Below are 25,248 nucleotides of genomic sequence, written 5' to 3'. Positions count from 1 at the left end.
AAACAGATGGGTACATGGAGAAATCATACACACAGCACTGGTGGGAACAGCACAGGAAAAACCCACTTTGGAAAACCGCTTAGCCTGAAAGGTTAAACAGGCACCATCTGAATCGGGACTTCTAGACATACCCCAGGAGAACAGGAAAGGTGGGCCTGTACAAACACTCATACACGGATTGTCTGGGCAATGACTGAACAACCTTACAGATACATAAAAAGCTGCTGCTATACTTTGAGTGGGTGAATTACATCTCAATAAAATTATTATAAAAAATAAGACAAAGTGTGAAGGCAAAATTGGCTTGCTAGAGTAGGAACCAAATGGGCCACAACAGACACTATTCTTGGTCACACAGTGAGGCATTTCCTGAGATAGCCATCACCGGGTTATGACAAAGAGGGAAGAGACCAAGTACACAGAAGCTTGTAGCAAGTACTTGTAGCAAGAAAGACAAAATCCATTTCCTGCTACTGGAGAGCAAAGGGATTATTGAACCGAGACCCTAAAACTGCCCAGAGGCATCTCTTAGCACACACTAGCTCACATTAATCACACCAAAAATATAATTTCTAGAATTTTCCCATAAAATTCAGAAAAGACATGAACTTATGCTATGACCAAAAGATCCCAACATGTCCCAAGACCAGTTGCAGTCCCCCGGAACTGGCTTCCAGCTGCGGTGGGGAAAGGCCTTTCTGAGTACACAGCGCAGTGTCTACTCGGGCTGCTCTCTCTCGGGATTCAGCAGTGAGATGCGAGCAAAGTTCAGCTTTCTTCCGGGGAAAAAGAGGAAATGCTAAAGTGGATAGCGGTAAAGGCGGCCAGACAAGTTCAGAGTCTAGGGGCAGGTCCCCTTTTCACAGCCTGACATTCAGAATTAGCCCTTAGTTCCTTGGGCCCCAAGGCTGCTCCAAGCAGGAGCTGGCAGGCCGCTCTCTGGGGTGGAGCAGAAAGCTTCACAATTGCTCCCAAGGCTCAAGTTAGTCCACGTGCTGATTTCATAATCTACCAAGTTACAGCCAAGGACTACACAGCGCCATCGTCCTTCATAGAAACAGCCACAACTGGGCTTTCTCAATGAGAGGTCAAAAAACAAAGAAACACGACAGAACCCCTCCATCGGTGACCGGCAAGGGATGGGGGAGCAGCTGGATGCGCTCAGCCAGAGCACAGCTTGTCCACCTCCTCAAAATTTGGCCTTGAACTGAAGAACTGAGTCTCAAGTTTGATAGCAGCCTTGGTTTACTTACTTGTATTGAGCACCCGAGTCAATGAGGTACACCTCATCCAGGGACAGGGTCCTGTTTGTCTCAGGAACAGGCCTAATAATCAAAAAATTAGTTATTCCAAAAACATAATCACCTGGTAAATCTGAGAGGGTATGAGCATTGTAAGCTACTCTTTCTTTCTTTCTTTCTCTCTCTCTCTCTCTCTCTCTCTCTTTTTTTTTTTTTGGTGTTTAAAGAGGAACAGAAGAAACAGTTGTACTTATGTCTAGAACAATAAGTGAGAGATAACTTTAAAAGAACAATCAATAGAACCCATGTGGCTGCAATTCTCAGAAGGCTGAGGCAGGAGGACTATAAATTAAGACAAGCCTGAGCTACAGTGAGGCCCTACCTCAAACAACAAACAGACAACATACAAAACCTGACAGAGGAAGCAATGAGTCTAAGCTTGGGTTTCAGGGATGGGAAGCAAGAGCCAAGGTCCATGAATGGGCTCACCACTCTTAGGACTCCATACCCTGCCTAGGAATCTCTTTCCTAAGAGACCCTACCTTCCCTGAGGGGAAAGGAGTGGGTGGGGAAACTTGTACACTCTTCAAAGATCAGGAGGTTCTTTGTGAAAAGTGAGCCAGACAGTACCACTGTGCTGGGAAACATTCAAAGAGAAGACAGCATTCTAGGCTCACACTCTGCAGATACCACCAATCCCTCTCCAGCAATAACAAGATAATCAGACACCAGCCCAGTCTCTAGGCAGACATCTAACAGCCTGCAATGAAGAAACACTGAAAGAAGAGCAAAAGGTTTTGAAATTTTTATTGCTCTAATCATATGGGGGAAAAATTCACCATGAAATTCATCATTTTAGTCAAAGTGAAATCCCTTAGGTATCTGGAGCTGGAGCGTTCGGTGAGAGAGTGGTAGCCACATCTGCGAGTATCTCCCATGCACAGCTTTGAACTCTATCCCAAGACTAACAGCTCTAAAAGCAATCATTTAAAAGAGAGAAGAGTCTAACCCAGCTAGCCCAGAGCCAGACTGAGAGCCCTTCCTTTACTGCACATGAAGACAGAAGGACAGGTGCCGAATGCCCTACACAAAGAGAAAGCACTGAGCTGGGTAAGCTGATATCCACATTTAACTACATTTCCTACATCACCAGCAGGGCCCAGATCTGAAGTACAGCAATACCCCTGTCTCAAGAGTTCAGGGAGCCTCAGCTCTGTGGGTCCATGGACTCTCACAGATCATATGCTAGAGAGGAAAGGTTTTTTTTTTTTTCAAAAAAAAGAAAGGAAGGAAGGAAGGAAGGAAGGAAGGAAGGAAGGAAGGAAGGAAGGAAGGAAGAAAGGGAAAGGAAAGGAAAGGAAAGGAAAGGAAAGGAAAGGAAAGGAAAGGAAAGGAAAGGAAAGGAAAGGAAAGGAAAATGAGACTGGGATGCTGGCTTCAAGGCCAGAGTCAGGGAGAGATGGTTCTGCTACCCAGCATCTCACGACCCACAACAGGCTGCCCCCACAGTTAGCAGTGCACTTTGGACGTTGGCTGTGGTGCTCACACAAGATAGACAAGAACATCAAGAAGCCTGCTACTACCAGAAAAGAAGCTCAAGAATTCAGTCAAGATACAAGGGTTATAGAGACAATTTCTGAGCCTCAGAATGGAAATCTGTTTAGGTGTGGTAGCTCATCCCTGTCATCTCAAGCTGATGCAGGAGGATCACCTTGAGGTGGAGCGCAGCCTAGACTATGTAGCAAGTTCCAGACCAGCCTGAGCTATAGGATGAGAACCTATCTCAAAAACTGTTAACAATAACAGCAAACAAGTAAGAGGAAACCCGAAAAGGCAGAGGCTTGAGGACTCGGGAAACACGGTCTCTGGGATCTTATCTCCCCTCCTTCGGTCTCCACAGACACAGCGGTGGGCACAAGGCTCCCCCACTCAGGCTGCTGTACAAAGCCAGGCCTGTGCTCCTGCCCGTCTGCATGCCTTACGCATAGTGAATGATGGCGCCGTTGGGTCCCGTGCTGGAGATGGTTGGGAAGCTCAGGTCCACAAAGTCAGCCTGTTGCCTGGAGCAGACACAGAGCAGGGTCACTCGAGGCTTTCACTGTGCTCATCCAGCACACAGTTCACGGTCTTCTCCACAAATACTCACCTTCGAAATTCCTCGGCTTTGTCAGCAGCTGAGATCTCAGTTACACCACCTTTGGGAACCTACAAGTAAGCGTGCTTATGAATCATCACTGAGGGAGCCCCGCGCTTTAGTCATGGGAAGAGTGTACATTCGATGCTTGGCTTTTCCTCAATTCCCACACCCCAAAGGCCCACACTTCAGGATATACTGTGTCTCCTCTCTAATAAGGAGGGAACGTTGGCAGGCTCTCAACAGAGCTATCTAAAGAAGAAGGGTTCCTAGTTAACTCCTCCTGAACTATTCTGTCACAGCATTATATCCCCAAACCTCCCAAAATGCCATACATCTACATTTAAAATCCCAAAAGCATCCCCTACTAAGCAACTATCCTAAAGCCAATTATCCTGGAGGAAGAAAAAGGATAAGTGCAAAGATACTATAGGTTATAACAACCAAAACCAAGAAGAAAAGTAAGTAAAACAATCTGACACTGGATGCAATGCAAGAGCCACGTGGAGTTTTTCTTAAGGCAACAAAGCACACAGACAATGCTCACACGACATGGTTCTAAGAGTAAAATAAACAAAACACAAAAAACTATCTGTATACTACAAGAAAAACAAAAAGTTATTTCCAAAGACTAGCTGGCAGCATGGAAGAACTCAGTATAGTCCCTGTTGATGACTAGCTGGCCGGACAGAGGAAAACGGTCACACTAGAACTCAGTATCATCCCTGTGGCAGGTCTACTGGCTCCTGTCATTTACTAGAGCATGGCGTTGTTTAGCAACAACGGAAAGAAACCAACCTTTTCTCAGCTCCATGCATGGTTGAGCAAGAAATTAAAGGCAGGAGTCAATTTAATATAAAAAGTTTCATGGCTTAAAATTCAAAATGTGCACACTAAGACAGCTTACACCCAGTACAAGTAGGTGGCCTGTAATTCAGGAAAGGCCACTTTTCCTCCCAGTGAAATTCCACTTAATTATCACTCTCTGTACAAAGGAGCCCCTCTCTACAACACCACAGTGGTGGAATTCTTTCTTTTTCACAGAATTTATCAACATGTGTATGCACAGAGTTACAGAACACAGTGCCAAGGAGAACACTAAAGCCAACTAAAGCCTTTGGCCACAAGGGCCTGAGGAGGTCATGGTTGTATCAAGGAGTGTTGATATCTAGGAGTGTTCTAGAGCCACGTGCTCAACAAGGATAAAAACCAACCTCTTTCTCCAGCCAGTTGAAGAGTTCACAGAGGGCAACGGCATCCTTAATCTGCGCAAACGACAGAGAGTCAGTGATCAGACTCAGAGCCCAGTCCTGCGGCCACCCTCCCAGGACTGCGTCCCAGAGCCAAACAATCCAGGGGCCTCAGGTTCTCACTCTATGGACACTGTTCCCAGAAGCCCCCTGCAGGAAGCCCTTCCCACTACTGGGAGGGAAAAACTAAGGCACAGTCAGGTGTGGCCCTGTCTGAGCACACCAGCAGCTCCTCTAACCAGTGAATTCCACACTGCATGGGCCAGGAGCAATGGCTGTGGCCAGCCTCTGCCAACCTCAGATCTCGCTTCCCTGACCTGCCTTCACATAAACTGTTTCTTTCTCAATACGCCACAACCTCACCAAGCTCTACACTATCATCAAGGCCCTCACACTGTGTGTGTGCATGTGCATGCACACTGTGTGTTTAACGTTTATAGTTGTTTTGCCTGCGTGTACGGCTATGCACCATGTGTGCCTAGTGCCCAGAGTTGAAAAAAGGGCGTTGGAACCCCTGGAACTGCAATTACTGACAGTTATGAAGGTGGCAGGGGACTCAATCCTAGGCCTCCAAAAGAGCAGTCAGCGCTCTTAGTCACTGAACCATCTCTTTATCCTTCTTCCTTTGCATTTTATATTACACTTCCTAAGAATTTAATACATCCAATTTTATTGTTTTTGGTTTTTGAGACAGAGTCCACCGTACACCTGATACTGGCATCAAATTCATAATCCTCCTCACAAGTAGCTAGGACTACAGACCTGCATGCCCAACATAATAGTTTATTCCATTCTCCCACTGACTGGAAGACCAGAAGGAGAGAGGTCCAGAGAGATTCTGAACCTGTGCCAGGTCTGGGGCCACACAGATGAGGAGGGAGCAGAACCCTTCTGACCATCCCCCCATCCTATTTCCTGGACCAGCTGCTCTACTCACATGAGCCCGCCTCATGCCTTCCGACTCAGTGGAGTTCTTCACAGCTTTGGCAATGCAGATGGGTGTATAAGGCATATAACAGCGATGATCCTAGGGCACGGCACAGGAAGATGAGACACAGAGTTTGCTCAACAGCCAGAACAGCACACACTTGGAGGCAAATCATTCGGGACCCGGTTGCTGTCCTCTGGAGCCTGGAGGCCTGCCACTTTGGTTGATGCCCTGAGCATGCTCAACACAGCTTGAGCTCACCGCTCACCCAAAATAAGTTAAATCTATCAAATGGGGCATCTTCCTCTACCCCTCGCTTTTTGCGGCTGCCCCCCTGTCACAGTAGAGGATCGCTTGTCCAGGCCTCGTAGCTGTGGCTGGAGCTCACTGTCCTCTCAGAGCTAACCAAAACAGCTCTCTTGCTGGGAAAAGGAATCCTGTTGTTTTGGGGGTGGGAGTGGAGGGGCATCTGCGAAAGGACTCCCGCTCTCCTGCTCACCACCATGCTACTCTGAGCTCGCACATTCTGCCCACACCACCGTCCTCACGCACACCTCAGGAAACGGACGTTCAGCTCTGAGGAGTTGAGTGGCAGGACAGACACAGTGGCGCAGTGGCAGACCTGCTGATGGCAGATCTGGGCTCCTGCCAAGAAAGCCCACTGCTGAGCTTACCCAAGCCCTCTTATCTGTCAAGGGTCCAGGGCCCAACAGCAGAACGAGCAGTTGAAGGGGTATGGGTTCCAGTTCCTGCTCCAGATTCTAACCAAAGTGAAACAACAGGTCCCCAGCAAGGGCTCAGTGAAGGGCACAGCTGCTACTACCATGTGTTGTTCTTAGGACAAATCCTCCACTCCCCAGCCTCTCTGGGCCTTGAACCTCTGTATCTAAAACATGGGGAAAGAGAAGAGGTGTGTGCTGCGAAGTGTACCCCAGAATTCAGGTTCCTATGCTACCTTCACCCTGGCCACTTACCACCTGCACACCTCACTCGTTCTGTACTTTATGTGAAAGAATTTTCACGATAGCATCGTCTGCGCTACTTAGAGCTTTTCCCCAGTTACAGTAACTGCTGCTAACACAGATGTATTTAAGTAAGCTAAGTACCAATGTGTGCCTAAATACCTAAGGTCACCTTTCAAGCCACACCCTGGACAAGTTTAAAGGGCCTCACACACTCCACTCTAGGCTCCAGCTCTGGGCTCATGCAGAGACCACAGCCCAGAGCCCATGTCTCTGCTCCAGCTGTGCATAACATGAGAACCACAAAGGGGCCACCACGTTGAGACGGGCCTGAGCGAGGCCACTTACCTTGGGGACGGCGTCGCTGACAGCATAGCTGGCTTTGTCACTGAGCCACACTTTCTCCCGTGGGGAGAGATCAGAACACAGAGTCCTGAGCTCACTCAGGATGGACTTGTAAGGAAGCACCTGGATTTTATATTCGGCCTCCAGGCCCAAGTCAAGGAGCAGGTGCTGCTTCACAGAAGGCGCATCGATGCGGTCCCCATCAATGAAGAGCCTGCCGGGGCCACACACAAGTAGGCTCACACCTCTGTACTCAACACCAAACAGCTTCTCCTCTGTCTCTGCTGCCTACCCAAACCCTGCTGTCCCAACTGCATTTCCTGTCCCTGTAAATGCTAGGCCAGCAACTGGCCCACAGCTTTGATGTCCCTTCTCACACCCCCACCTTCATTAGCATCCTGAGACCTCCGCATCACATCTGTCCAGCTGTCTGCAGCCTTGCCCATCACCACCCAGAAATGGGCCACCACCACCTCTCAGCCTCCAAATTCTTGCCTCATTCATCTATTCTACAGCTACCCCGTTTTCTGATTTAGCTTCATGACTGTGCGGCCCCTTCTCGACATGTCACTGAGTAACTTCCATTTCTGTGTTTTCTGCTCATCTTCTGGCCTTACTTTACACTGGGACCAGCTGAACGACTCCATGTCCCCACACACTGCTCCTTGTCCACGGCCTCTCAATACCACTCCCTCTGTGTGTCCCTCTTATTGTCCAATCCTCCTCACCTCACCATTCACCAGGATAGCTCACCTACCCTTCATTTTCGATTCAATATAATTTTCTCCAACCATCCCCTCTTACACGACTAAGCAGGCTCTTCATATGCATTTATATCCACTCCTAAAGGGTCGGTCCCATTTATGCGCCTGAGTCCTTCAGGAAAAGGAGAGCTCAACTTCGCAACTATAACCCAGAACCCTGCCATTCATACGAGCACCTAACATCAGCCCCTAACACAGTTTGCATCCAATAAATGGGATGCCCAAATCTGAGCGAGGGACAATGATAAATGTGTAAGAATGTTTTAATGAAACCCACTATTTTAAACAATTAAGTAAAAAAGAGAATAGGTAAGTATGGTTTTGTGGTTGTTGGTTGCTATTGTTGCTGACTGGTTAGTTGGTTGGTGGGTGGGTTTTTTTGGGACAGAATCTCACTTTGTAGCCTGGACAGTCTTGGGAATATGTAGACGACAATGACCTCAAACTCAGAGCCTATCTCCCAAGAACTGGAATTAAAGATGTGGGCCAGCATGTCTGGCCCTGTCCTAGCTGTTTTAGCTCTCAACCTGACACAGCTACCACCATCCGAGGCGTGCATCTAAGCTGAGCGACTACAGTGCACAAAGATTGCCGGTGGGCAAGTCTCTGGGGGATTGTCTTGGTTTTCAAGGATACAGGAGGACCCAGCCCTCTGCAGGAGGCACCCCTCCCTGGGCGGGTGGTCCTGTGCAGTGTAAGAAAGTCAGCTAAGCAAGAGCCCACCTCAAGCTCCCTCTTGAGTCCCTGCTCTGATTCCTCTCAATGATGGGCTATGGCATGGAAGTAGAAGTCAGTAAGTAAGTCCTTTCCTCCCATAAGTAACTTTGGGCCAGTGCTTTAGCACAAGAGAGAAGAACTAGAACCCCAGACAGTAGAAAAACAACGCCAGCCTACAAGCAATGCTCTGAAGAGATAAACTGACAAGTCAACAGAGCAAAACACGGGGGTTTCCCATATCCTCGCTGACACTCAGAATAACTGGGGTCGAGAACTGCACAGCTGAGTCTACACAGCTCCCTCTGCACTGCCTTCCAGAAAACCTGAGATCAAACGTGGCCTGGGGAGATTGTGCAGCAGGAACCTCTCAAAGAGCCTCATGCGGCTTTGTTCTGCTGGCCTCATCTACTCACTTCTCAGCCTCCTTTACTATAAATACTTCGTGGATTCCAAGACATCTGGAGGTTCAGAGGGAAGGCAGGATAAAAACAAACACCTGTTAAGGCAGGCCAGGGTGAAGCGGAGCTCCAGAGAAAGGAATCACACTACCATAACTACCATAACAGTGGGGTGAAGACCAGAAAGCAAAGCGGAGCCTGGGGAGAAAGTTCAGGAGGGAGTCGAACACTTACATGATGGTCTCTAGTCCTACAATCGCATAGGAGAAAAAGACCGGATTGTGCTCCACATCTGACCCTCGGAGATTGAACAGCCCTAAAAAGGAAAGCATTTTCTTAAGAATGGTTTTGGTCAGCTGTCTGACTCCCAGGTCAAGCTTAGCAGGTAGCTTTCGGGGGAAAGCGCAACAAGACTGGCTGCAGCTGCTGGAGCCGACCACCTGATGGCACCAGAACTGTCTTCTAGTTGGTACACTGCAAGACAGAGGAGGAAGTAGGATCAAAAACCATAAGCAGTGTTCCCCCAAAGCGCAAAGAGCTAACCCAGTTGTTGGGACCTGCCATGCCCAGCTCTGCTGCAGACAAACTCTGGCAAATCCAACCCCCCAACATAAAACCAGGATACAAGCATTCTCTCTAGTCCAAGGCAAATGACCTAGAACAGAAAACTGAAATGGGATGGAAGGGGGTGCTCCACTGAGCAGAGGACCCTGTGGATGTAGAGCTTCTCATTAGAGGCAGAGGAAAAGCAGTGAGTCACAAGCCTGTAGCTTAGCTACAGCAAGCCGTTCCCAGGCTGGGTGGAGGACCTGCCTTCAGCCAGGGACCAGAGTCTGATGAGGTCACAGCACATCTGAGAAGCCTGATAGACAAGTACACAGTACAGCTCTGGTCCTGGTTGCCAGCTCTAATGCTTGGTCTCGGAAAGGTAAGAGAGCAAAAAGGGCCGAGTACAAAATGTTGCTACCTCTATTTTAAAATAATCATTTCTCAGTCGGGCGATGGTGGTGCATGCCTTTAATCCCAGCACTTAGAGACAGGTGGATCTCTGTGAGTTCGAGGCCAGCCTAGTCTACAAGAGCTAGTTCCAGGACAGGCTCCAAAGATACAGAGAAACCCTTTCTCAAAAAAAAAAAAAAAAATCTCAAAGCAAAGTAGAAAGGCATCCTATTTACTATTTACCACTCATACTGACTCCTTTTTGCTTTTTTATTTTTTGGAGACAAGGTCTCACTGAACAGCCCTGGCTAACGTGGAACTTGCTATGTAGACCAGGCTGGCCTCAATCTCACAGAGGTTCACTTGCCTCTACCTCCCAAGTGCACCACCAAACTGGGCTTACCAGCGCTCCTTTTTAAATGAAGGTACTTGGAGCTGCTGAGGTGTGAGGATGGATGGGTTGAAAGTCCTCCCACACAGTCACCCTTAAACCCACAAAACTATCCCTAAAAAGTAACCAGAAATACAAAGACGAAAATGATCAAAAACTAAGATGTAACGTATGAGCCACGATCGTGATAGAAGGATCGTAATAAATTACAGAGAAACTGGAAACAGCCCAAAGGCCCTCCATATGGAAACTGTTAGGCAGACTGTCGTATAACCATTTGATGGAATTTTTAAAGCTTAAATTACGATTATATTTGCTCCTCGCATACATTTAGAACACCAAGCTGAATGACAGACACACAGAAACATCAACAATGGTTGTCACTAGGTAACAGAATCATGAGTGATTTTGGCTTTCTTCTACTTCCTCTGTAGCTTGCAGGTTTCCATAACGGAAATGTGTTTTTCTTAAATTCAAGGGAAGAAACCGTGTGTGTGTGTGTGTGTGTGTGTGTGTTTCCTCTGATGCTGGGGTTAATTAGAGACAGCAATCACTGACATTTGACAAAGTCTGACAGACTGAAGAGGCAGGGCATATGGAGTGGGCTTTCTTCCTCCAGTAGGAAGATGCGACACAGGGACTTATTCTGAGCTTCCCTGAATCAAATCCAGTCAAAATGAGACAGGAGGGAGCATTTCCATCAGGTTCCTTCAGATTCTGAACAATTACCCGGGGACAGGAGAAGGGGAAGTTCTGAAGATTAAGGGAAAGGGCCTTGAGAAGAATTTTCAGTTCTTGAGTTTTCTGAGGTAAAAACTTTACTAGAAGTTTCTTTCTCTGAATACATTAGAAAACTACCTAAGCATAAAGAAAGAACAACACAGGAAATGTTCAGAAAAAAATATTCTTCCTCAGAGACCACAATCCTGAGTCGGGCCAGAGGCAGGCACACACCTGGATTCACCACAGCCCCTGACGGCAGACTGCTGGCTATGGCGCGACTGTGATCCCCTGCCCACCTCACAGTAATGTGTTCTCCATTGGCTAACTAGCATCTGCTCTCTCATTTGGAGACACGGTCTGTTACAAATTCCCTCACCATTCAGAAAGCACACAGATTCCCAGAGGCCCAGGGACGAGATCAGGTAACTCCCAAGCACTGAAACCAGAGAACTCACACGCAATCTCATCTAGGGCAGTGACCACAAACCACACGATGCTCCTCTCGGCCATTTTCAACCGAAGGTCTGCAATCTTCTCCTTCCAGGAGATGCCTGCAAGAAACAAGCATGCTGTGACTCGGCTGGGATCCCGTGAAGACAGAGGCTGCAGAGAGGGCCTGTGCCAGACACTTCTGCAGTACCACTTCTTACAGCGAGCATGCGAACTGCACAGCAGCAGCCGAGATCCAATCCCACAGAAGAGACGTAAATGCCTCTGCAAAGCGCCTTGCCTGTTGTGAGCCCTGACTGCCTCCCCAGTACAGTGTGTGTCCCACGACGTCTGTGAAGCATCTACACTTGCCAGGCAAAGATATCTACCAGGGGTCCTGCTGCTCAATGTAGTTATGGCTCTGAAAAGACCCAGGCCCTACTCGCTGTGGACTTAGGAGCTACAAGGCGATGCATGCAGGTAGATCAGTAAATAAGTGCACTACTATTTCAATGCTGGTCTACTGAGCTATAGAAATACATACAAATCTCTCAGGCACAGAGATCTTGCCTGTGGAACTCATTTTACATTTCTTCAGCCCTGAGACTTGGTGCTATGACCAAAGAGCCTCCTGCAACCTAACTCCACTGTTATTATTATATTACTTCCAAATCATACTGGCCCAGTTAGGCACAGCCAAGGCCTTCCTTGCTGCCTCCAGAATGCAATGTGGCACCAGAGGAAGTCAGCTCACCATGGTAGGTAGCATCTATAACTTGGCTCCTCACTAGCTCCCTATGAATAGCATAGACACACCTGTGTGGTACCTAGCAGTGTCCTGCCCATAGCAGGCATGCAATTGTTTGCAAAACAGAAACTTTGGCAGCATATCTGAGATCTCTTCTACGGCAATAGGTCAGAGGCTCTGTTTCAGTTAATAAACAATTTCAACTGTGCTGATGGAAAACATTAAGCTGACTGTGGGTCACTCACTGTACCCATCCTCCCCAATAAACCACACCCAATGAGGGTGTCGCACAGGAAAGCAAGCCTGGGGCTGCCCAGAACCAACGGCTGCTTTGAAGATTAGCCCAGGAATGCTGTTTAAAACTTGGCCCGGTATCTGAGCTATGATACTTTCTTCCCAGGACCCCCTCTGGCAATCTGCCTACATTCCAGATGTCCCCCGTCCACCTCCCTGTTTCCCCTGCAGTACCACCTCCAGCCTTCTCCCTCTGCCCTTCATGTCTGCACAAACCCACACTCCCTTCTCCTAAACAGGCTCACAGAATACGGGGCTCCCCCACTGCCGCTGGCCAGGGAAACAAGCACATGTAAGCTGCACAGCATAGTACAAGTCAGCGAGGCCGTAAGGCCACCCTACGAATGCCAGCACGGAGGAAATGAAGCTGGCGTCACCAGATGCTGCTCCCAGTACCAGACCCAGAAGAGTGGCAGTGGGCAGCCATGGAAAAGCTTCAGTCACCTCCCGGGTCCCACAAAGACGCTCAGAGGAGCACTGCAAAGACAGGCTAAGCCAGACAAGCAGGTGCGAAAGCAGCAGACAGCAAAGCCCCAGTCTTGTAAATGGCCCCTCTCCACCAGGTGAGGCACAATCCTGTGCTCACGCTAAAGGCCTGTGTTGCAGACATGACTACATACAATGTGGCCGACCAACTCCTGATGACAGGGTCTTTAATATGACCTTTGACAAGATGGGTTGGCAGGCCGAGGTCTCAGGGTCATAGTTATAGCTCTGACCTGTATAATCCAGGCCCAGTGTGAGCAGGGGCTTGCAGGGGCGCTCTGGCCGGTCTGTCCAGATCTTGTCCACAAGGTTCTCCTTCACAGGTACGAGGTGGTGACCAGCACTTCGAAGTACCTTGGCCATCTTCTTCCAGTAATCTGAAGAAAAACACACAGCCAGCCATGAAACAATCACCTGTCTCCTTGGCCAGGCCCTTCTGGAAGACATTCCTGAATGCCAGGCACGCAAAATGAAGAACTTTGCCACCATGGCCTCCCCTGCCTCTGTCCCAGAAATGTCTGCCAGCTGAGTCTTGATTGTAACATCAAGTCATATTGAGCCCCAAATGCCCCAGATCCAAGTAGCAAAAAGGAGGACACAGGAAAGTCTAGATAGCTGGAAAGAACCAGGTCACTCACCTGTGGGAATGATGAGCGGGTCTACACCAACCCTGGATCCTTCTGGAAGCACACTCACCAGCCAGTCCTCCTGAGTTGGTGTGTCCTTCAAACCTAGGAGGACAGAACTGCTAAGTGCCTCTCTTCACCTACAAGGCCAAGACCAAAGAGCAAAGCCCTCTGCCCATAGCCAGCCTCTGATGAAAGGACCGAGCCTAAGACTTGGCCACAAAGAAATCTTTCTGAGGGAAGAGCCCAAGAGGGATGGGCACACAGGAGCCCACTGCAGCCCTGGAACTCCCAACCACAACACTGGACAGCCTCTCACTTCTACAACACTGTGATAAGGAACTAAACCATTCCAGAAAGAAGCAGAATTATTTCAATAAGCCAGTGTTTCTGTAATCAAGCTATATCTTTGGGATATATTTTTTTGAGCGCCCAGGAGGGATAAGGGTCCCTCCATGCCATGCAGCTGACATAACCCCACTTTAACAGGCAGACAGGATTCGCTCTCCTGCTGCTCTGACCCCTCAGTGCTACCAGACCTTACAGCTGTAGCTCGGGGAGCCCAGAGTCAGTTTGCTATCAGCACGCACTAGTGTGCACACAGAGGGACACGCACACAGACACACATGTACACATGCACACAGAGGGACACGCACACAGACACACATGTACACATGCACACAGAGGTACACGCACACAGACACACATGTACACATGCATACAGAGGGACACGCACAAAGGCACATGTATACATGCACACAGAGGGACACGCACAAAGGCACATGTATATATGCACACAGAGGCACACGCAAACAAAGGCCATGCACACAGAGGCACATGTACACAGAGGCACACCTGTTTTCCTTGACTTTTCAAAGGATCGGAAATGTCAGATAAAAACATCAAGATCCTAGATGCCGGAAACATTCCACCCCTGCCCAGACCGGGCCAACCACAAAAGGCAGGTTAGTCTATGGTCCACCCACCCATCTTCATGAGAGTCCAGTTGTTGTCCATCTGCTTGGCCGCCTGGAGAAAGTAGCGCCCGTCAGTCCACATGGCTGCATGTTCCTCTGTGATAATGGCTGTGCCTAGAGGAAAGCAGCGAGAAAAGACCAGCTCTGACCGCCTGAGAATCTGTACAGAACATGGCGGTAGGCAGCCAGGAAAGCGAGGAGCACCTGCTCTCACTGGGGCAGAGGGGTCCTAGAACCCAAGGCAACATTCGGGTATGAGAATGATGCCACGGCAAACGCGGGTCAGCCTCTGTGGGAAGCAGTCGTGAGGCCGGGACAACCAGGGCGCTGGTCTCTGCACACGTGTGACCTGAGTCAAGGCTGGAACAGAGGACCATGCAGCCAAATCTCATAACCAACAAGACAGGGTGGGAAAGGTTCCGCTCCAATAGAAACCCTCAGAGAGCTGCTGCACTGCCCCAGCAGCAGCGACCCAGACCGTACATGTCCACGGTGACTCAGCAGGCACCAGCTCAAAGGCCATGCCTCCCACCTCTTCACCCTCAGTTCCCACAGACCTGGCAGCCCTGGGAGCTTTCAGCAGAGGTGACGGCCAAAACCAACCCAGATGTGCCAACCAACACAAGCACTTAAGCCAAAGGAAGCAGAGGTGAACCACAAGTTGAGAGGGGCTCCCACCTCATCTAGTTTGCTTAAGGGATAGGAGCCCAAAGGGGAAATCTCCCAAAAAGTCAAGAGTGAAACAGTTTTGGGAAAGTCAGGGACTGACACCAAGGGAACTCAACATTATCCACTGTGATCTAACGCCACTGGACACGGAGACTCAGCAGTGGAGGACTTACTCAAAGAACCTCACAGGGCCAGGAAGCTAGAAGCTCGAAGTTCATGTTTGGGGCACTACCTAGGCAGCCATGCTCAATTTAATTAATACTCTTTTCTGTGTGTAATGTCAGAAGCAATACAAAGTTCAAAACCGCTCCTTATAATAGAAGGCTGTTTTGCTTTGCTTGAAAAAGCAAAGACATAGAAAAGAACAGACGGTCACTAAAAGGTGACACTGACGAGCCAGGGAAACTGGAACCTACGCCATCCTGCACAGGCTCGGTCGGGGAACGTCCAATTTGCATCTTATTTTTGGTTTTATAGCATAGGCTGAAACACAATTCAGTTACTTTGGGAGGGTATCAAAAGCAAAAAGAGAAAGTAAAAACAGAAAATTCAGGGACTCACCTGCAGAGCCATCAAATCCAGAGACAAAAGCCCTCCGGCAGTCACAGGGCGCGATGTACTCACTCTGGGAAAAAAAGGAGAGAGTTTGACCTCAACAGCTCATGTCATGTGCTAAAGCTTGTAGGTACCACAAAGTGGGGGGTTCTCGGTACTGCCGCTCGTAGAGCCAAAGGTACACATAGAAACCCAAACCAAACAGCTTTTCAAAACTAGCCAGGCATGGTAGCACATACCTGTAATGCCAACACTTATGCAAAAGGATCTCAAGTTTGATGCCAGCCTGGGTTACACAGCAAACTTCTGTCTCAAAAACCAAAACAACAAAAGTTAACACACACACTGTGAGAGACGGACTGAAGGCTACAGAGCTGTAGTCTTTGGCTGCACAGCGCCGTTTGAGGAACAAAGCAAGTACAGAGAACTGGCCCAAAACTACTTCCCTCAGTAAGACCTTACAAACACTGATCGCTTTCTCCCTCCCTTGCCTCTGACATTTGGGCATCTGTTATTTTTCTGGAAAGTGAAGCTGCATTTCTGGTTTAATAAGTCACTCCTTGAACATCCTGTCTGTGTCCCCTCACGGTGGTGTCAGTCTCCCACACAGGCCCACCCCTTCCTGTCAGGCAATCAGAGGAAGCACTTCCTCTAATGAAGGGACTCCAGCAAAACCAGGCCCCTCTGCTGAGAATCCCCCTGCCTCTGTGAGGAAAGGGGGTTGGGAGTACAGGGAGTGTGAGAAACCACCACGTGGCAGCAAGAGAAGCAATGTTCATGTAACTGGCACAAAGTAAATTAGAAGAGGCAGGATTTGAACCTGGGCAGTCAGCCCCAGAACCTCAACTTTGAAGCCTATGCTAGGCTACCTTCTACCACACAGTACCTCTCATCCTCAGGACTCTCTAGGAACAGATCAAAGATAAGCAAGAAAACACAGCGTGATGGCTGATTCTGTCGCCTGATAGGCTCTAGAACCACCTAGCGGACAAACCCTGGGAATGCGTGTGAGGGAGGACTAAGAATAGGCTAATTACAGTAGACTGACCCACCCACCCTAACTGTGGGCAGCACCATTCCAAAGGCTGGAGTCCCAGACTGAATAAAAGGGGGCAAGTGTGCTGAACACCAGCATCCGTCTCTCTCTGCCTCCAACTGCGGATGCGATGTGAGCGCCACCTCATGCTCCAGTGGCCACGCCTTTCCTGCATGAGCAGGTCCTCAAGTCCTTCCTTAAGCAGCAGTATCTCCCTAGGAGCCACGTTCCTATGGTCACGCCTTTCCCGCCCTGAAGGCGTGTATCAAGTCCTAACTTCCGTAAGTACCTTTTGTCAGGTATTTTTTGCAGCAAGACAACTAACTAATATACTAAGGTTCAAAAAGACAATCTGTCAGTAGCTTGCCCTCTGTCGGGCTGGTAGTGAGTAGACCAGGATCCAAGGTCAGCTCCACTGTGTCCAGAACTGAGTCTCCTTCCACCATCAGCTGATTTTTCCCATGCTGAAGGACTCAGTACAGTAAACAATGTTGGGCATGCTAGCACATGCTTGCAATGTCAGCATCGAAGAGGCTGAGGCAGGAGAATTATGAGTCAAGAAACAGTCAGGCTTACATGAATGGCAAGACCCTAGAGGGAGGGAAAGACCTTAGGGTAGAGAACGGGGCCGCTGGCCAGAGCCCAGAGTCTTTGGGGACAGTCAGGACAACTTCGGGGAAATTACCCTGTTCCTCTCCTGCTGTCTGCCTCTCACCAAAGCTGCTGTCACCATTATCTGGGACTCAGGGAGCTGCTCAAAGGACCTGCTGTGAAACCTGAAACCGTAAGCAGGAGCCGCAGACCACACCCAGCCCAGCCCAGGTCCAAGCTCTGTGTCTCACCCAATTCCTCATCTCTGAAGTGTGTCATTCCCCTATCAAACTCAAAAGAGCACACACAGCCAACAAAGCATAAAGACCATCACTAGACCTGCAGAGACGAGAAGACATGGCCACCAGTGGTTTAGGGATGGCAGAATCCTTATCAATTAACCAGTGACTGCGGGGTAAAAGGCTGTTAAAAGAGAGGCATGGGAGCACCCGGCCTAGAGACACAGGCCTCCATCAGATGCTCAGGAGGTCGAGGCAGGAAGATCTTAAGTTCAAGGCCTGCCTGGACTACAGAGCAAGTCCAAAGATAACTGTGGCATCTTAAAAAAAAAAAAAAAATTTAAAAAAAAAAAAGCCTGTCTCAAATTTTAAAAACAGTTAAGGAGAAAGTGGTGCTGCAGAGAACAAAAACAACATCTTTCCTAGGCCCGCTGGGAAGGACAGACAGAAGACCGGGTTAGCCTCAGCAGACCCTGGGACCCACGCATGTGCACAGAAGAGACTGCTAGCCCATCTTAGGAAGCATCTGAGAAACCAGAGCAACAAAGCTAACAGAAATAACTCATCCTCTCAGCAAGGATGCTCTCCACTGACATCATAGCTCCCTGGATGGAGCCCTCCGGCCCTGACAATGCTAATGACTCTAGATCTCTCTCAGACACATAGGGATCCAATGTGACCCCAATACTCTATGGGTGAGCCTGGGGGTGAGGGAGTGCGCAGGAGACCACAGGATCCGTCCAGTCCCCACCAGAAAGGTGGGGGGTAGATTTCTCCAGCAGATGTCTTGTCTGGGACCCAGACAAGGCCTGGGGCAAGAACCAGACATGACCTAAGTGGTCAACAAGCCAGAAGGACACGACTAGAAGGACTGGCAGCAGCATTACCTCAGAATGAAGGCTTAGGAGGCCAGAGAGCAGAGTCCTGGCGTGTGTTCTTCCCAGTCATGAAGCTGGCAGAGCCCAGAAACATTCTTCCCAGAACAGGCTAAGGAAAGGATGCACAGAAGCAGACCCAGCCGCTGGCTTTTCCTCCGAAATTTCCCGCTGCTCTGCATTCCTCATAACAGGGCGCAGGACCAAGCTCATCATTCCATCTGACCACTGCCCCGAAACCCACATTTCAAACACACTGAGCGCTTCAAGCACATGGACATTTTTAATATTAACACACCTTATTACCACCCGCCTTCAAATTCTCTAATGGCTGCCTGCCGTGTTTAGGATCAAATGCAAATCCTAGTCCAGTACCCAAGTTACCACCTAACCAAGCCCTGCTGTCCCCTGAGCTCCCTAACCACCCCAACCAGTGCCTTCTCATCGGCGCATTTGTGCTGAATATCATCTCCACAGCGAGACTGTCTGCACTACCAAACAACACAGCCACCTAGTCACACAGAAGCAGCTTTTTCTCAGGGAAAACTCTATACTTCTGCTGCACTGGTCCTCCGCGCCTCCCCCAGATGTCTCTCAAGATCAGAGTGGTCTCAGCTGCCCCTGAGCACAGGACAGGTACCGTGCAGTGGGTCCCCAACCAACAGTGCAGAAGGAACGGAGGGGCTTTCTCCCTCTGCCCAGGGAACCTTAGCCAGCTCTACAAAAAATAGAGGAAGAGACTGTGAGGCAGGAAACAAAGGTCACCAGAGGAGCTAAAAAAACCAAGGAAGTGGGTCCTCCTGAAGCCTCCAGAAGTAACACAGTCCTGCTGGTCCACTGGAGACCTGGAGCCCTCCTGAGCGCTGAGGGAATGCATCTGTGCTTTTGATGTGTCCTAGCAGGGGCAGGAAACAGGAAGAGGGCTGGAGGGACTTCTCACAGCTCCGGCAGGAGGCCGGCAGGCAGGACGGGTATCTTCTACACAGGGCAGCTGGTCCTCACGTTGCCACCACGCTGGGCTGCAGGCCACACGACGCCCGCCTTCCATATTCGGGAAAGCTAGAAACGCAAGTGTCCATGAGAAACCCCCCAATTTCTAGATGCTGGCGTCTAACTCCAACAACATAAACAAAGCACATCTACAAAGCACAGACAGAACCTTAGTCATCTCTCAAAACCCAGCTCCAGAAGCCTCTGACACAGCTTCCTTACTGACCCCAGCTTGCAGCGGTCTCCCACATCTGTGGATCCCGAATGATGGAAACAGAGAACACTGGCTGAGGATTTGGCTCAAACCCTAATTGCTGCCAATGACTGAAATAATTTCCTCCAAATACCAGAGCAGGTCCAGAAGGAACCACCTCCCCCAGCTACAGAGGAAAAAACTGAAGCTCACAGAAGCCAATTACTCCCTTCCACCCGAGGGATCGCCATGACAAAGTGGGGAGAGAAGATTTGAACTCCAGTCTGTCTCAAAAGCCCTCTCCAATTCTGAATTACGTATAATATGTACAGTGCAAATGGATTATAAACTCAGAAGGAACAAGGACTACAAGTATGCCCCCAGAGACCTCCACCTTCAATAACCCCACAATCGACAACTCAAGCCTTTGGCCAAGCCTGGAACTCAGTTTACTAGCTGGGTAAGCCTTGGGCTCCACTTGCTCACCTGTGAAATGGGAAGAACATGGTGCCCACACGACAGGCTTGGCAGAGCATGAGCTGCTGCTCAGCACTAATAAGGTGCAGCACTGGCTTCTCTGCATCAGCACTAACGATGCGGGGAACTTAACCAGGCCTCCCAGATGCGCAGGAGACACGAGCTACAAACACACAGGGTACAGTTTGCTATTGCTTCAAGGTTGCTTGGATCTGCCTTCAACCCCATCAGGCCCCACTGGAAAGATTAACCTGGGTCCCCACGGGCAGGTGAGGAGGAGGGGGAGAGCAATCAAGGGGAAGCTAGAGAAGGCTGGATCAAGAGAAAGAAGGGCTGGTGCGGCCAACCCATGGGCCTGACCACAGAGGCAGCAGCAGAGAATTCTGGGAGCAGTCTGAAGACACAGTCAGAGCCCCACAAAGGCAGCAGCAGAGAATTCTGGAAACAGTCTGAAGACACAGTCAGAGCCCCACAGAGGCAGCAGCAGAGAATTCTGGGAGCAGTCTGAAGACTCAGTCAGAGCCCCACAGAGGCAGCAGCAGAGAATTCTGGGAGCAGTCTGAAGACTCAGTCAGAGCCCCACAGAGGCAGCAGCAGAGAATTCTGGGAGCAGTCTGAAGACATTACCCTGAAAGGCTCGGGCCCAACCCTGTAAGCTCTGAAGAAACACTAAGGTTGAGAACAGGGCCGTAACCAGTGCTGAGTTTTAAGAAGAGCTGTCACATGGCCACGCGCACATAGACCAGGGCAAAGACAACTAATGCCCAAACGCCAAGACAGCAAGACTAAAGTTGCTGGAGCCCACATTGAAGCATCTCCCTCCTCCACCCTGCAGGCCTATAAGACTCGTGTCTGGAACATGCCTCAGACACGTGAAATTCTCAAAGGAAGTGAAACTGAGTGTTTGGATGTCTATACACAGAAAACACCACGTGTTGTTGAAAACATAAGCTCCTTACACCCAAACACTGAAGTACTCAATGCCCTGGCGTTGGCACTTCTCTCCTAAACAGAAGAGTCACCGTGAGGACGATGTAGAGCCGCCCAGAGACTAGCACTCCTGCCGCAGTGTGGATGGGTTTCAGGACAGTGGTTGCCCAGCTAGAACTTCATCTCCCAGGTGCCCCTGCTACTATCACATGATAGGAAGAGATGGCTGGGTCAAGAGCTAAAGACACGTATGCTCTCTCCACACTCTTCCTCCCTCTGCTGGCTAAAAAGGGAGCCCAGGTCAAGTCCCTCATCAATCAGGAACTCTGTACTACAGAACGGAGCCTCACCAGGCCCCTGAAGCTACACGATGCACTAACCCCACAGGCATGGGCTCAAATAAACTAGTGGGTAAAATCACTACTCTGTCCCAGGATTAAATTTAAGAAACAGAACAAAACAGGAGGCTGATTTCAGGAGGGATGGAAAAAAATACAGAGTTTAGGAAAATCTGATTCATGTCTTTCTGGAGAACCACCATGGCCAAACACTCACATTAGCAGATTCGCCCTGACAAAACGTGGCCTTTTGACCAAGCCACACCAAAAAGCAGAACTCAGGACCTTTCAGATGAAAAGGATGAGGAATTAGGATTTCTGAAAGAAAGCCCTGGCCCCATTCAGAGACTGTCCTGGCTTGAAGCACGAAACGCCCGGGAATCCCAGTGTCTGCCTAGACAGTACATGAAAGCATCCAGATTACCACTGTGAAAGTTCTCCTGGGCCTTGTTCCAGGATTAAAGAGAACCCCTAAGTCAACAGAGGACAGAGAGAGGCCGCCCACCGGAGTGCCAAATCCTTGCATGATCCTGCATTCGGTGTTGTTTCATCTCTGACAGGGAACGTGTGTTTGTATTCTGGGAAGTACACAAAGGACACAAAGGACAGAACTCAAGAAGGCCCTTCACAGTTCTAATGCCCTCCCGTCTCCACCCTAGGAGGAATTCTACCAACCTTGAATCAGGCTGCAGTGAAACAGTCAGGATCAAGAGCCACAGAGAACAAAGGCTCTCTATTGCTGAGGAGGCCGCTGAACAAGTCACAGTCCTCTCTCCCTGTCCTCAAAGTCCTGGCAAGGACCCAGAGCCCCATTTAGTGGAGTGACCCCAAGTGTAGAGCCTCTCACAGGATCTGAAGCAAGGAGCCTGGTTCTGCTGCCGCCATCTTCATCCCCCATGGAGCTCGACACCTGCAGACTCTCTCTGCCCCCCGCCTGCATGCTCACCCTTAAAGCATGCCCTGTTGTTTCTCCTCTCAGTCTCTGTCCTATAAGGCCAGTGCTCTCCACCCAGACTCTGGGAGTCTACCTCCTTCAATCCACACTCAATAACGCCCCTACTGGTCATGTTACTTTCTTGTTCCAAAATTCCTACTGAGCGCTAACAGCCAGACATGTTGGCACACTGTAACCCCCTTGCAGGCAGCAGGATCAAGCATTCAAAGCTATCCTCCACTACAGCACCAAGTTTGAGACTAGCCTGGGCTATAAAAGCATCTCAAAAAAAAAAAACAAAAGAAAAAAAAACCTAAAAGCTCCTGACTATGGGAATGGAGGTTATAAACAGGAATGAATGACTGACAGACGGCCTTGACCTAAATGTGCCCATGGTATGTTTTTATGAATGTCTCTGTCTCTCTCTCTTTTCCCTCTCTACCTCTCTCCTTGCATCCAAATTCTAACTGCCCACAGTCCAATTACATGTTCTTCTTCAAGGAAGCCTTCCTGAATCCTAAACTCTTAAAGGTCTCTCACACTCGGAATGCGTTCCATACTTACACAAGCTTACGCCGTGAATGGCAGCAGCTTCCAGCGTCATGTGGCTACTAAGCACTTAAAAAACTTGACTGAAAATTTAAGTATTTCATTTTATTTCACTTTTATCAATTGCAATGTAATTTTTTTTTTGAGACAGTTTCTCTTCATGGTCTTGGCTATCCTGGAACTCACTCTGTAGACCAGGCTGGCCTCAAACTCACAAATATCCACCTGTCTCTGCCTCCCGAGTGCTTGGATTAAATGTTACACTACCAGGCAAATTGCAATGAATTTTAAAACAGATATTCAATTATTAGATTCAATTATTAGAAAATCTTTAGATATGCTTAGAACAACTTGAATCTGTGAGTCTACTTTGTCAACTATAAATTTTAAAAAAGGTAAGTACAGACCAAATACTCAAAACTATGTATTCAAATTGAAGTGTTTTATAAACTACCATATTTGAATGGTTCCTATAAAAAGTAATCTATACTCTTTATACTGATATATGAAAATGTTAATTCTTCCAATACACCAGAATAAATAATTTATTAATATTTTACTACCTTACAGTGTGTCTACAGAGTTAAAATTATACACGCCTTACAAATTTCTCCTGGGTGGTGCTGGCTAAACCCTTCCCCGCGACATGTGGGGTTCTATATTTGATTTCACATCTCTAATTGCGGCTCGTCTATTTCTTTACTCAAAGGGGACTCTCATTAGCTTCTACAATGTTGATGACCAAAACAGAAGCGGGTCATGATGAAACCTGAAGGACTGACAACGGCCCTGTGACTCACGTCAGAGTCCCCTGTCTGCAGGCAAGAAAGGTCCCTTTCTTCAGCTGAGACCGAAGTCTAACACTAAGTGATTGATTGGGTCGGTGGCAAATCTGACATCCCAGCATTTGAACTATAGTCCCTCAGGCCCCACATGGCAGTCACCTGCCCTCGCACTTGTCCGGTATCAGTCCCTGGACAGGCAAGCAGAAAGGGCAAAGCTCAGCCTCCCCTACAAATTCCTGACAGGTAGCTAAGCTACAGCAATGAAAAACAGTCAGTGCAAAAGGAAAACAGCAGCGGCAGAGGGGCGGGAGGACGGAGGACAGCAAGAGCCAGGGATACAGCTGGTGTGGTGCTGCTCCCTGTGACCCAGCAGTCCAGAGGCTAAGCCAAGAGCTGAGGATCAGAGTTCGAGGCCAGGGACTAGGCAGACAGCTCAGCAGCTGAAATTGTTTGCTGCTCCTTGCAAAGGACCTGAGTTCAATCCCAGCATCCACGCTAGGCAGCTCACAACCATAACCACCTTGTAACTTGAGCTCCAGGGGCAGGGTCCGACACCTCTGGCCTCTGTGGGTACCTGCACTCTCGTGCATACATCACACACACACACACACACACACACACACACACACACACACACACTGAAAAATAATGAAAAATTAACTCAAGGCCAGCCTGGGCTACATAGTGAGTTCCAGCTAAGACTGTGTAGTGAAACCTGATCTCAATAAAAAGAAAAAAAAGGAATATAAGTATTTAAGTTTATGAATTCTAGGCAGCAACTTCCGCAATCAGTGACCAGCACTGAGCAAGCCTGACTTATTGTTTTTAGGGTGCCATGAAATGAGGTGTTTTCCTGGGATTTGAGCCTCAGCCTTCAATAATGACATGCCAGTAAAAGCTGAAGGCTGAGTAAACCTGCACCAGGACCAGCCTGTCTCTTGGGCAGTCTTACTACCATTCCCGGAGGGCATATTAAGCCACATATAAAGGCAGAGGCAAAAGCGTCTAAAATTCAATGGGTTTTGGAAAAGACCAACTTTGTGATAGTTTCTCGTGAACAGCACCCAGGACTGAAAACAGTAAGAAAAACTTGGGTTGGCTTAGCTGCAAGAGTGCTCTCTACAGATAGAACAGAGTATAGCCTAACACTGAGCTAAAGAAACAGAAGCCCAGACAGACACACAACTGCACACACAGCCTGAGCCAAGCCCTTCTAATTTAACTGGAGGCATACTAAGGCTCAGATCTTTCTGCACTAGGCCACCCTTGGAGGTAACGGGTCACAAATAAAGTAGACATAAAGGGGAGGAGAGCGAATGGAAAAGGGAAAGACGGGGATGAGAACAAGAGGGAGAGGGGAAGCCCTTATCATTGGTCACCTCCTGCCATTCGCAGTGGAGCCCTGAGGGCACTGAGGGAAAGCAATCTAGTTACACAAATGGCAAGACCATGGACATAAAGTGTCTGAAGCAGTTAAACTCCTAGAGTCCAAAGAATAGGTGCAGGGAAGAAGGGAAACAGGATGGAAGGGTCCTCTGATGGGCAAAGTTTTCATCTGCTTTGCAAGATGAAAACCTTGTAGCAATCTGCTGTGTAAACAACATGTGTGTGTGTCGCTAACCAGACAGCATGCACATTCTAAGTGTGTATGCTGTAGATTCTGCGTGATCACTTTAGATCACATAACATGTGTCTGTGACACATCTGACAAGACACATGCCTCAGAACACATGTG

At 48.9% G+C, this 25,248-nt stretch overlaps 1 protein-coding gene across 5 annotated transcripts in view; it reads right to left on the bottom strand.

Moving 5' to 3' along the window:
- The window catches only part of Xpnpep1 (X-prolyl aminopeptidase 1), a 50,229-nt gene that overhangs the window by 7,883 nt on the left and 17,098 nt on the right, over positions 1–25,248 (bottom strand). For 4 of the 5 annotated variants that reach the window (XM_048423139.3, XM_048423138.3, XM_048423140.3 and 1 more), the window contains 12 exons: positions 15,583–15,646; positions 14,362–14,466; positions 13,388–13,480; positions 12,983–13,126; positions 11,248–11,343; positions 8,974–9,055; positions 6,864–7,074; positions 5,563–5,652; positions 4,590–4,640; positions 3,388–3,446; positions 3,224–3,301; positions 1,254–1,325 (listed from right to left, as the gene is read on the bottom strand). In XM_048423139.3, coding sequence (XP_048279096.1) covers positions 1,254–1,325; positions 3,224–3,301; positions 3,388–3,446; positions 4,590–4,640; positions 5,563–5,652; positions 6,864–7,074; positions 8,974–9,055; positions 11,248–11,343; positions 12,983–13,126; positions 13,388–13,480; positions 14,362–14,466; positions 15,583–15,646 — 1,145 coding nt within the window. Of the gene's footprint in view, positions 1–1,253; positions 1,326–3,223; positions 3,302–3,387; positions 3,447–4,589; positions 4,641–5,562; positions 5,653–6,863; positions 7,075–8,973; positions 9,056–11,247; positions 11,344–12,982; positions 13,127–13,387; positions 13,481–14,361; positions 14,467–15,582; positions 15,647–15,815; positions 15,967–25,248 lie in introns of those variants that run through there. The other variant, XM_048423142.3, reaches the window with a different exon arrangement.

This window comes from Myodes glareolus, chromosome 7 (assembly GCF_982192425.1).
Source record: "Myodes glareolus chromosome 7, mMyoGla1.1, whole genome shotgun sequence".
Lineage (NCBI taxonomy): Eukaryota > Metazoa > Chordata > Mammalia > Rodentia > Cricetidae > Myodes > Myodes glareolus.
This window is presented reverse-complemented; position numbering and strand designations above follow the sequence as displayed.